We start from the raw sequence: 13,134 nt of genomic DNA on the forward strand, positions 1-13,134 counted from the left end.
TGTAATGTTAGAGGCCTAGTGTAGAAGACTGTCAACAGACGATGGTGCTTGTGATATTTTTCACTATTAAATGTTACGTCTATTCCTGTGTATGAATGATTTTGATTGATTTATGACATCGTATGCGTTTTAAATTAACCAGTTAGCTTTCAAATTTGTTTTCCGCAAATTATTTAAAACATCAATTACATGCCTGGTGCGTTGTTTCTCTTTTTTTCTCGCTCCTCTGGTAGCCAAAATACAAATAGCCACTTAAAGGCTGCAGCCATGCAACACAGCCTGGCTTACCTCTGACCTCGCTGCATCATTTTTTACGTCATTTTGCCGGGAATGTCAGACCACGTGTCTCCCACCGGCTTGTTCCTCTAGTGTGCGATTCATTACTTTCATTCCGAGCTTCACCGACCAGTCAGGGCAGGGACACTGAGTACCAGCAAGATGGCGGCGCGGTGGGGAGCAGGCGAGGAGATCTTAACTGCCTGCAATATGGATTTTTTCTCCACGGATACACTAGACGAGGTGAGGATTAAGAAGCCACCATGCGTTATTGCCTAATGTGTGATTTCAGTGTCAGTTGTTGCGCCTTAATGTCTGAAAAGCAGAGCAGATGTGTTGTGTACAAGCTGTTCACTGCGCATGGAAAAGTGACACGTGGATACAACCATGCCATTAGCAAACTTGTCAGAAAAGCCTCACAGATTTTGGATGACTATAACTCATCCCACGTCTTGATTTTGTTGTAAAAAATCTAGTGGTCAGTGCTGGATACTTTATCACAAATGTGTTATTTTTAGTTAAACGTGGCAAGTGTGGCTGGACCGGTGTCGTGCGTCGGCAAGTTGCTTTCCCCCTTTTAATCACTAGTCTTTTTTTAACAATTGAAGTGACAGCTGTGTTTTATGTTTCTGTTTGTCCTGGCATGTCTATCAGATGCAAAATTAAATCATGTAGCTCAAATCCAAGCGCAATCGACCAGAATATATGCAAGACGTGTGTGCTGCTCGCCATCTGACTCACACACGTGGGAATGCAGAGCACAGGAAACAAAACCAGCCGCTCCACTGTCACTCCAGTATTGATTTACTCATTTTAGAAAACTATTCTGCCCATTGTATCTTGCTTGTCAGTGGTTGCTAATCTATTATTAATTTGACGGATGAAATGTCTGTGCTTAATGCCAGCACATTGCGGGACCGTGTCATCATTCTTGATGATGATGCACTTATGCGTGATGGCGACCTCTGATACAGCGAATAACATTACCTGAATCGATTGGATCATCAGTACTGGCACTGCAGTCTAAATATTTTTTTTCCCATTCCATCTGTGTAAGTGTATCTGATAATGTTTTTTTTTGTTGTTTTTTTTAGTCGTGGTGAATCACATGTTGGTGGTTTTGCACATGCGCCACGGGCGACCTTAATTGAACCCACACCCTTCCATGGGGTTGTTAACATGTTTACCATTAAAAAAAAATATGCTACAATTGCTGCTTGTTAGTCAATGTACGTTTAGAGCAATGAGGACTATGAGATTTGGGCATGCGGCCACCACGTTGCGTTTGTTGTAGTGCAACACGTGGTTTGAGTGTCCCCATACGGGGTGAGGCGAGGATCAAACATGTCTGCGTCCTGTGTCTATATGCAGTATGTATGGTCAGAAACACGTGGGTCAACAGGAGATTACACTTCTTTGTAAAGTTTTGCTGCTCCATTCTATCAGTAGTACTACAACTTTACTGTGGGATATGTGTTTTGGTCATATTGTTGCACATCCTTCAAACATCTATCATTTGAAACAATGTTCAATGGCTTGTTTTATCATGTAGTAAAAATCAAATCAAATGAAATCCCAGTTGACAGTGAGAAGTAATTTCCTATTTGTGGTATTCATGCAATAGATAGGCTGTGGCCCACATTCTTCCAATGCAGTCTGTCTATTTAAAATTATGTTTGGGTTCCTTTGTGGTTTAGAAGATATTAGCTGGAGGGGGTTTTGCACTGAGATTTAAAACTCATCAGTGTTGTTCATTCAGCCTCAGCCACCTGAGCTTAAGTCCCCTTACCCCATGAGTTTGTTTGAGTTCATTATTTCATTTGTATCACCAAAACTGTGAAATCTTACTGGTCATTTGTGTACTTTTTGTGCGAGTTGCATATCTAGTAGGTAATGTTTGTGATATGTTGTTTTCCTCCTCATCCAAACTAGAACTAGGAACATGTGCCCTCCCTTGCCCTCTGGGGTTTCCTTTCAGAGGCCCATTCTCATGTGCCAACACTTTGTGCTTTGGCTTATTCACAGCTTAGTCATCAAACACATAACCTAGATTTACCAAATTGTTAGACTCCAGCTTTTGCTCAAACTTGATCTCAGGTTTTATTTGAATAACACTTGTAAAGGGCGTTATTTGTGAATATTTCCCTCTACTAATCACTGTTGTTGTGCTTTACCTTCATTCAACTGTGTGGCTCCTTACAGCTACAAAAGGGGTAATTATGCAAATGCAGGCTGTGGCTTTATTTCTGAGTCCATCCTACTTTCCAAAAAATGGTCAAAATTTCAATTGCAGCGCAATTGCCCAACTGTCATTATACAATGAAGCAGATAAGACCCAGTGTTAAACTGCAACGCTTACTGAAACTAACTGGTACCAGAGTGACCTCCACATGAGCGAAAACCTTATGCACTGATAACAGCATACATCATTTAAGACATCTCAGTTCTTTAAGAAAATATGCTGACATAAAAAGAGTAATTTCTAGTTTCAATATAGGCATTAAGTCAGTCTGTAGAAATGTTCAAAACATTTATTGATACTATGGATAGTCATTTGTTTTAGATTTGGATCTAGCCTACCTGTGGAAATTGGGGTCACAGTTTGTTTTTATACAGAGATGTTTTTGCCCATCAACTTTTTGTGCTGTAATTGCTAAACATCGGTAACGGAGCACTTCTGCACTTGGAAATGGCTTATGGTTTTTGTTTAAATGATGCATTTTATTTTGTCTGCTTTTATTTTGTTTTGCATATCAAGAAAAATATTTTTCCTCTCTCTAGACTGATGGGCTGAGCTCTGGAGAAACTCTGGAAGCCCTTCAAAGCTGCTTAGACCCCTCCATCCTTTCCATCTTCGAGGACGCACCAACTGCAGAGGCAAGACTCTGTTAACATGGTCACTTTAGATAAATCTGTGCTGTGTAAACATTTAACAGATATTAATTGGTGTACATTGTGCATAACTTATAATTTCATGTTTTACTTTAGGCTAAAGGACTTGATGACGAGAGCGAGGCAACGCTGCTAACTGCCCTGACAGAGATCCTTGATAATGTTGATGATGAGAACCTGTCCCCGTTTGACACACTTCCTGACTCAGACCTGTTGTCAGGTCAGAAGGGCAGGGAACACTCTCCGGTTAGTGCCCAGCTGTCATGTTCACAGCGCACAAAGTGCCTCACACATGCCTGCTCATTACAACCCCCATCTGGCCCGTGGAGCTAGAGTGCAGAGCCTTACAAGCTTTACAAGGGGAACAGAAGCCTAATCAGCTGCTGTGTCTTGGTTTTAAAACTACATCTTACTGATTATGTTAAATGTGATATTACCTCTGTGTATTAATTTCATGCATTAGGCATAATTAGTTTTATATATTTTTTTTTTCCATCTTCACTCTCTAGCTCAGGAGATTGCTGTGCCTGTCCCGTTCCCCTCCAGATAAAGACACTATCTGCAGTACAAGACCCTTATCAACTGGAAAGGTAGCCCTCCCTGCACACAATTTATAGATTACATCTAGTACAGATGACAGATTTCAGGGTATGACTTCATGTTTGTCTTCCCCTCTGCATTCAGAGCCTCCCCAGAATACAGGCTGACTCTGTCCAGAGGAGTGATGGCGAGGAGGAGGAAGATGGCTCCCTCACCCTGAGCCCAACGAGGCAGCCTTCCTCTCCTGACAAAGAGCTGCTGGATTGGGGAGGTCTGACCCTCCCTCTTCCCGTCACCCTTGAGCAGGAGGGCGAAGATGGCCTTTCTCTTAGCTTGGGGGACTTGGTCAGGCATATGCACCCATATTGTATGACCATTTGTGTGGAAAATGGAGAGGAGGAACACATGCTACCCGAAGGAGGCATCCTGCTCGAAGTTGTGGATCAAGGTGAACATGGAGAGCCCATCCTTGCCATCCCAGATCTCCCTGTCTCCCTGCCACTAATTGAACAGTCCTTAGAAACTGAGCAGAAAGTTCCTGATGAAACAGAAAATGCAACCTCCGACACTTCCGAGCATATAGTTGTTGATGATGATGATGATGATGATGCCACAGCCAGTGAGGCTCCAGTGAGAGTTGCAAGCCCTGTGACCTCAGCCCTATGTTCAGCTGTGGAAGATGAGAAGGTCATAAGAAGACCCAAGGAGAAGATAATAGAAAAAAGCCCCTCTCGGAGAAAAAAGAAAAAGAAAAGCAGGAAGGAGGAACAACCCAAACTTGTGGAGGAAGTTCCACCTGTAGAGAGGAGAGTCCTTCGGAGCACCTCAGCAAGGACCGCAGTAGAGGAATCACCCAGGAAGCCTGAAAAAAGGCCAGTGAGAGAGGAGATGAAAAACAACGTTCCATCGGTTCCTGTTACCTCACCTGCTTCCTCTTCAAAACCTAAACTAAGTGCATGCCAAACTAAAAAACACTCAGACATCACCACTCTAACACTACCCCCTGAAATAGGTGTAACAGGATCTGTGTCATCTACACAAGACCCATTGCCATTAAATGCTAGCTCTGAGAAGAGTCAGCCTAATGGTCCATCCACTGTAGTGAATCCCCCACAGTCTGTTGAAACACCCAAACCTTTGGCTTTAACACCAGAGCAGCTTGATGTCTCACCAGCAGCTACCTTAGCAGTCCTCTCTGCCACCCAGGCAGCCCCTGTGTCCTCAGATAGCCACTCAGCATCTTCTAGCCCTGTCACACCTCAGATCACATTGTCCCCTAGTGAAGCCCTCCCTTCTGTGGCCCCTCCAGTTCCAGAGCCCAAGCCCAGACCTCTTAGTCTGGAAGAGTACCGGCGGCTCCGACAGCAGAAGAAGCCTGCTCCAGTGGAGAGGCAAGATGACCACAGCACCAAGTGGCCCAGCCTTCCAGAGCTCCCTAAAGAGCTTCCACCCATCCCCTGCTTACCAGACCCCACTACTAGAGACACTCGCCGCCCTGTCCTGTCAGGGAAGAAGGAAGAGGTAGAAGTCAAACCGGCTTGGCAGCCCATGGGGCCTGGGGCTCCACCTACCCCTGAGGCACTATTGGTACCACCAGCCTACATGATTTCCTCTACCAACAAGTCTGCCGCTGCTGCTACAATTTCTAAACCCCAACTTGAACAAGCATCTGCGCCTCAACCAGCTTCTGCTCCAAAACCCTCTCAAGTCCAGAGTCCTTCAGGCGCTGCCCCTAGCTCTGTGAAGAATTTACCCACACAGCAACAGTCCACCTCGCTCCCTGCTAAACTTTGTGTGCCACACAGCTCTGGGTCACCATCTTCTTGTCAACCAGCCTCACAGCTGATGCCTCCAGTTGATCCGCAGTGCTCTTCTGAACCCATTGGAGAAAAAGCCGGAGTTGGTGAAAGGCCCCAGTCCCATCCAGGTTCCCCTCAATCTGTGGTGCTCAGTGAAGTCTTCTCTAAAACCACTACCGAGGTACTGAAACCCACCACTGCTGCTGTGCCTGCCCAGATAGGTACCACTGCCCTGCAGAAAACCACTGCTTTTGCCCAGAAAGTGGCCTGTCTTGCTGCTGCTACTTCCATGACTGAGTCAGTCACATCTGATAGTAAGGCTTCCAAACTGGCAGTATCTGGTACCCAGCACTATTCCTCCCATGCTACTCATTCTAACCCCCCTCAGTGCCTAACGGCTGTGCTTGGACCACAAAGGAAACCCACCACAGCCACAGAACCCTCAAAGGCCAAGAGTCCAACCCAGGAGCTCATTGAGGCCTTCACCAGTGAGATTGGTGAGCCTAATGTTTTTAGTTAGTAAAATTGTATCTTCATCCTTGACGTTCTGATAACATGGAAACACTTTTTTTTTAGATGTGGATAAATGTACTCTATCATGCATTTATTTAAAAAAAAAAATCTTGAATCAATACAATCTTTTATAGGTATCGAAGCTTCTGACCTAACAAGCCTGCTGGAGCAGTTTGAAGAGACCCAAGGTGAGAGAGATTCAAATCAATGGCTGATTTCACTCTATCCATTTAATCATCTATTGTTTTCACTCTTCCTTGCCAGTCCTCTTATCTCAGGAAACATGCTTGTCTGTATCATGTAGATGGTCACACATTCCCTAATGAGTTTTCACTGAACCAGTGCTCACGCTGTAGTGCTGGTGCATGCATAGCTGTGCTGGTCAACTGCTCAGTGGGTCACATAGCTCTGTACGCGGCTAAATGTGGTTGAGAGTATCACTTTCCCGCTTTCGTAATGGCAGGAAGCTGCGTGTAGTATTGCATGGCTATCTGTGGATAGGAGTACTGTGTTACGGGGTGGAGTGAGTTTGACTGAAGGCGTATGGCACTACTACTTGAATATTTCCATCGCCCCAAACATCTGTTGTGTAGAATGTTGTATTTAGATTTAAGGAATATGATCAGCAGTAGGTCAAGAGTCAAGCCAGAAGACCTCCTCTGGATATTTTGTAGCAGCAGAAACAAGGAGACCTCAGAGGTCATAGTCTAACAAAAGTGTCCTATGATATCACAGGTCACATGAACTTCAGGCTTATCTAATCCTTCCAGGGAAGTATTTTTAAACACTTTCTTTTAAGTGCAAAGATTTTTTGGAGTTAACCAGTTCTAGGAGCTTCTGGCAGTGACAGTCGCTGAAATGTTCCCCTTTAAGAGATGGGCGCTGCGGGCAGCTTTGTGCTCTTGTCTGCTCAGCTGCTGGAATTCTGCCCTGTCCGCAAATCCATTTAACTCTCGCCCTGCTGTCTTTGTCTGGGCGGATGTATAGGCCCCAAGCAGAACAAGTGATTAGACTCTATGTGCCATTGCTCTCATGTCAGTGGGTTTGTTATCACAGTGGATGTTCCAATGTTCATGTCGTGGTTAATGTACAGCTGCTGACCATTTGGAGAATTCACCTTGGTTTAGTACATCATAGTCATGAGAAATACCATGTGTCTTACTTCATATTCAAAGCTTAGTTCTGTTCTGAAACAAGTCCTAGTGGAATGTATGCAGTGATGACATTACTTAGACACTGTGTCCATTGCGTTTTGTGCCTGCCACGGAAGTTGTACAGTCAGTGTTACCTGATCTTGCAGAAGTTGTAGCCACACACAATCTTCAGTCATTCCATTTTCTCTGTTCCTCACTCAGTTCCTTCTTTTCCCTATGTTCATCCACACCCTTCCCTGTTTCCCCCCCTCTCTTTAGCCAAAGAGGAGCAGTGTGTGCCGGAGGTCTCTGGTAGAGCAGCTGCTGTAGGAAACTCTAGGTGAGTTACCCTACAGCCCTCATGCTGCTCTGTGTGAGTGTTGCAGCAACTGTTTGACTGGGAATCTCTTGGCAAGTGACACTACTTGCAGTGTATATGTGTGTGTGTGTGTGTGTGTGTGTGTGTGTGTGTGTGTGTGTGTGTGTGAGAGAGAGAGAGAGAGTTTGGGGAGGTGGCCTATATCCACCTTTTGCCAAGACCTACCGCAAACCTCATACCCTGCTGTTTGTAGGGCCCTGGTAACAACCTTGTCATTTTCAAATCTGTGCACTCTGCTTTTTATGGTCATTGTCTAGATTAGTTTTGAAGCTCATCTGAAGACAGACAGAGGTGCAGGCTACACTGTTTAACTGTGGTATGTGTTAACAGACCCTTGTGCTTGTTTTGTAGTGTGGAATTGGCTCCAGAGAAAACATTTGTGGAGCGTGTGAGAGCTAATGACCTCTCAAGCACTGCAGGTACGTTTTCTGGGCAAACGTGTTTTAAAATGGTGAGCAAAACAAATTCAAGAGGTGTCCCAGTACCAATAACTTTAGTATCAATATAAACCCCAGGGGTTCTAAGTGAAATCATTAAAATAACACAAAACACAACATTTTTTTTTATATAATTTAAGTATCCTAATAACATTCAGAAAAAGATGACTGGTTGATTTGTGATCAGACGAAGAACAAGAATGTGTGTGGTGCTCTTGGAGACGGGAAAACAGTACTTAAGAGGGCTATCCAGGCACTCCAAATATCCTAATTAACATTGTTTTGATATTTTTAAGAGGGCCCAATTAAAATGCCAAGCTTTTCCCTATGAGGCATATTTTCGCCTCACATAGTTTTCATGCTCTCAGATGCTACCAGCAAAACAGCATGGTCATCAAAATGGAGCATATGATTATGTAGTCGTCTGGAGTATGACTTCTGGTTTTAACATGTATGGTGGCCTGAATCTTTGTTTTTATAACATTTGTGAGGGTGAATTTATTCTAAGTTGATGATGGTAACTATGCGATGTGAAACAAACAGCTCATGCTCTGGTTTCTGGTCCTGTTTAATCTGATCAGGCTCAACGGTACTTTTTCAGCACTGGTTCACCCTGCCACACATAATGAGTCCAACATCACTGTGAAGCGAAATGCTTTTTGATTGTTGTACAACAAATTTCTTTGCTTAACCCTCTTTCTCTGCCCCCTCAGCTCTGACACCACCAGCCACTCCTCCCCACCAGATGTGGAGGCCTCTGGCCCCTGTGGCCCTGCTGGGAAAGGGCAGGGCCACTGAAGCTTCCAAGCCAAGCCCCTCCAAAGTCATCCAGATAGAAGCCCGGCCTCTGCCGTCGACCAAGTTTCGGGGCACACCCACTATAGCTGCTGCCACTGTAGCCCCTGAACTAGCATTCATGGATCATGATTATTGCCTCCCAAACAAGGGCGCTTCCACCGGTGAGTCAGGCAAGCGTTGGAATGTCAAACAGCAGCCTTCCATCACCATCAAAGCGATTAAGCGCCCCGCTACAGCCACTACACAGCCACCCACAGCTGCCCCGGCATCCTCGGCATCCTCCCTCCAGGCCACCTCAACTGCTGTGGTCACAAAATCCCAGGAGTCTCCACTAACAGAGACCCTGGATCACAGGACTGATGGGATGGAGGGAAGCTCTGTTTTGGAGACTCCGGACGCCTCCCCCGCTCGGCAGGAGCCTGATGCTGCTGTCAAGGAAACGGTTCCCAGGCAAGGACCCACTGCAAAGTCCTACCGTCGGCCCGCTGCCTCTCGCACCCCCAGCCCTCAGTCAAGCCCCAAAGAGTTTAAGAGGGGCCGGCCTAGAAAGAGAGGATCCCGTCGTTCCCCGAGCCCTACATCTAGTAGCTCAGAGGCTGACTCCCACTCCTCTCGGTCTAGATCAAGCTCTCCATCTAAGAAAAGGTGAAGCCCTCAGTCACATGCAATAGTTGCTGCTGTTTGTGACTACTTTTTCTCTTAGCTGCTTGTTACTCACTGGACTGCTTTCATGTTTGTTGCCTGCATCAATGTTGAGTGTTTTTTTTTTTTTTTTTTTTTTTTAATTGTCTTTATGTTAACTGCTAATTAACAACACGTCCAGGTACTGCAGTTGGCACATTTACAGAAATATTGATTAAATGTGCACTGTGCAAGTGCACATTTGCAACCCATGCAATATCCAGCACCCATTTCTGTGGGTTGTGATTTCCCCATGTTGATCGCTGATCCTCCTTATTCCTCTCCAGGTATTGTCCCCGTCGCTCTGAGAGCAGTTCCAGCTCATCCTCCCGCTCCTCCTCAGTGTCCTCTCCCTCAGTCTCCCTCTCGCCTCCCAGGAGGAGGAGGTACTCATATTCCTCCTCCCGTTCTGGCTCTTGGAGTCGCTCCAGATCACGGTCTTGTTCTCAGTCCCCTCAGAGACAAGCTCACTGGACTAGAGGAAGAAGACTGCACAGGTAACAGTTCAGTGCATGCACCATGATGTTCATCTGGATGGGAGTTAATACAGATTATGCAGCTTCGTCTCTGCAAAATAGTTGCAAAAATTAAATGTGAATTTCATTTTGTTTTCTGCAGCCCATCTTATCAGCCCGGCTACACACACAGGCCAAGGGCAGATTCTGAAGATGTGAAGAGACGCAAGGAGAAAGCCATTGTGAGTTGATTAGGTTGTGTGAACCGCTTTTGCTCACACAGACCATATATTGCAAATCCTCTTTTGTTTTCACTGTGTTGATCATCTGACTGACTGTTTTTCAGGAGGAGCGCAGGGTTGTTTATGTTGGCCGAATCCGGGGTACGATGACTCGGCGGGAACTGAGAGAGCGCTTCTCTTTATATGGAGAGATTGAGGACTGCACCTTGCACTTTAGAGATCATGGGTAAGTAGAGAAAAACATTGTATACATGCTTTGTTTTTCAGTCTAGTGGTCAATCGCTGGTGGGGCGAAAAAGCTCTGGTTGATCTACCACTTTACTGATGAAACGATTTAATCAGCTATTAGAAACTCTGCACTGTCTTTGAACCTTGTTGGCCATATCTGTGACCTCCTAGGCCAAGCTACAGTGCTAAAACAACACCAGGCTTGTTCATAACTGGGGCCTCTTGGCAAAACTCCCAGGTTGCTCTTTTAAAAGCAAGTCACAACTCAAAAACCCATGTAAACATTTGTCAGACGTTCACTAGACTGAAAATTAGTGTAGGCTGAGTACAATATAATGTATTGTATTTTTTCCCTCCCTCTATGACAGGGACAACTACGGGTTTGTGACTTACTATTCCACAAAGGATGCTTTCACAGCCATCGAGAATGGAAGTAAGCTACGCAAGCCTGATGAGCTGCCGTTTGATCTGTGTTTTGGTGGAAGGAGACAGTTCTGTCAGACCAGCTATGCTGACCTGGGTAGGCATGCCTGTGATTTGCTCTTTGTATGCTAAAGATGGGGAAAAAAATACACCAAATGTTGTCTGAATCATATGGGTTGTATCCTTCAAAATTAATAACTGTCCAAACATCAATAGATTGTAGATTAAGCTTGTTTTTTCTCAGATACCTAACCTTATTCAAGACAAGCAGTTGATAGATGCACACGAGGCTTTGTACACTGCCCTCCCTTCCTTTTATTTTCCTTTTTGATGTGATGCTAATTATGTCTCTCCCCCCCTACAGATTCGAATAGAGAGTACGAACCCTTGCCTACCAAGGGCAGGTTCGATGCACTAGACTTTGACACTTTACTGAAGCAGGCCCAGAAGAATCTGAACAGGAGGTAACAGGAGGCCTGCTGCCACAGGAGGCGACAGACACTTACCTCAGAGCCGTTGGATGGACCTACACCGCCAACGCAGCCTTTACATTTATTTGTTGTATTAGATTTTTTTTTTTTTCCAAATTTGTTTTGTTTGTGCAAGCTAACACCTTCTATTGAAGTGAAGATTTGTATGAAAAGAGTAAAAGAGTTAAAAAAAAAAAAATGGAGTAAAATTAAATAATTTTTTAAAGTTTATTTAAATGTATTATCAGATTTGAATTGTATGGAGGGAAAAAAAGAATATGTTTTAAAATGGAGAAAAATCATTGGGAGATGGTGTAATACATTTCAGATGTACTACAAACCCGAATAAATACCAAAACCGAACATGAGTTGTTTGTTGTTGTTTTTTTGTTGCATTTTTTGTGTCACATTTCTGTTTGGTTACATACATACTTTACTGACATACATTTGTATCTTATTTTATTTTATTGTAATGTTTGGAGGGTTATGTGCTGTAGTAGAAGTGCCATGGTAATAATGAGATCACCTTTCACCCTCACCCCACACTCGCTTATTGCTCTGCAAGAGGGATCGATGACACCATTGAAACACTTTTAAACTTGTATCTGTAAAACACACATCCTCTTTGCCGATTTCTGTAAAGAGAAAACTAAAAACATCAATCACTGATTTCCTTATGGGCAGATCTCAAAGGGTAAGGGTAGGCAAAATCATGTCAGAGATGCGTTTTACCTCTGTTGGCACAGCACTGGGCAGTGTGTTGTCACTTTGGTATTTGTTTTATAGATGGACTGTTGTCGCAGCAGATGTCCTGCTCCGGACACCATTTAATCATTTGTGAATGACATTGTCGTGGTCAGCCCATTGGAGTATGATAAAGTCAAACATAGTCTAGTTGTAAATAACTGTCAACTGGAATGAGGCCTCACATGATCACAGGAGAGGAGATTGTGGTGATGGAGTATAAGCATCTTGGTCTTATTATAGATTACAAACTCCTGGGACCAATGTGCAGATGCTGATTTTAAGAAATCAACAGTGCATTCACCGAACTTTTAATGTTTTACAAATCTTTTATTGAGAGCCTCCTTTGCTATTGTATTATATGCTGGTATGGACATTACAAAATCTCGCACAAGAATAAATTAGTAAAAACTGTAAAAACCTGTGTGCAATCATGGGGGAGCAGCAGGCAGAATGAAATGTACCACCTGTTCCTGACTAAGAAGGCGAACATGGTCTGCATGGATATGTCCCATCCACATGCAGTGGAGTTCCAGCCACTCCCCTCTCATCTGAGGTATATGTACTCCAAGATCAGAGCCAGCCGTGCAAAACTCATTTATTCCCATGGCAATAACTTCATTAAACAAGATGCAGTACCATGAGGGGTCTGGGGAAACACATGGATTAGGGGAGGAGGAATGCAGGATGTGAAATACAAGGACTAGGTTGATGTGGAGTGGCTGCCACAGATGATCATGGACTGTTGCTGTTTCTGTTTATCTAATTAGCTATATCTTCTGAGCTGTCCCGTTTCCCCAGTCCAAGTAAGAGTATGTCACTCTCCAGATGTTTTCAAACAAAGGATTCAGATTCTGCTGACAAGGGATTCAGTCTTCACACATGGAGGTCATTGACAGACAAGCTCCGCCCTCCTGTTTGAAATGTGGAGTTGGAGCTCAGAGAGCCGTTCCTAATATGGTAATAGCTTTCAAGATCGTAGAGTGGCATAGAGATGTTCAACACAACATCTTGCTAAAGCAGAACGGTGGGGAATATTCTCCGTTCAGTATCCAATTTTTTGATTAGTTCAAATTACTAGTAAACCGCGTTTTGTAATAAGCTGAGAGGGCATCGCTACTAAC

The 13,134-nt window shown here is 44.3% G+C and overlaps 2 protein-coding genes and 1 non-coding gene across 3 annotated transcripts in view; 2 read left to right on the forward strand and 1 right to left on the reverse strand.

Moving 5' to 3' along the window:
• Window positions 1–323, reverse strand: part of ldb1a (LIM domain binding 1a) — a 25,272-nt gene extending 24,949 nt beyond the window's left edge. The window contains exon 1 of the mRNA XM_030070284.1: window positions 289–323. Coding sequence (XP_029926144.1) covers window positions 289–308 — 20 coding nt within the window. The 5' untranslated portion in view covers window positions 309–323. The remainder of the gene's footprint in view (window positions 1–288) is intronic.
• On the forward strand, window positions 312–11,629 carry pprc1 (PPARG related coactivator 1). The gene is made up of 14 exons (XM_030070278.1): window positions 312–519; window positions 3,058–3,153; window positions 3,265–3,414; window positions 3,678–3,758; window positions 3,853–6,004; window positions 6,155–6,208; window positions 7,433–7,493; window positions 7,884–7,951; window positions 8,683–9,412; window positions 9,736–9,945; window positions 10,067–10,145; window positions 10,250–10,371; window positions 10,742–10,893; window positions 11,161–11,629. The coding sequence occupies exons 1-14, from the start codon at window positions 439–441 to the stop codon at window positions 11,262–11,264; spliced, it is 4,140 nt and encodes a 1,379-aa protein (XP_029926138.1). The 5' UTR covers window positions 312–438; the 3' UTR covers window positions 11,265–11,629.
• Window positions 10,500–10,639, forward strand: LOC115373179 (small nucleolar RNA SNORA50). The gene has a single exon (XR_003929510.1). It is a non-coding gene; the product is annotated as a small nucleolar RNA SNORA50 (small nucleolar RNA).
• Window positions 11,630–13,134: the final 1,505 nt, after the last annotated feature.

Source organism: Myripristis murdjan, chromosome 15 (assembly GCF_902150065.1).
Source record: "Myripristis murdjan chromosome 15, fMyrMur1.1, whole genome shotgun sequence".
Lineage (NCBI taxonomy): Eukaryota > Metazoa > Chordata > Actinopteri > Holocentriformes > Holocentridae > Myripristis > Myripristis murdjan.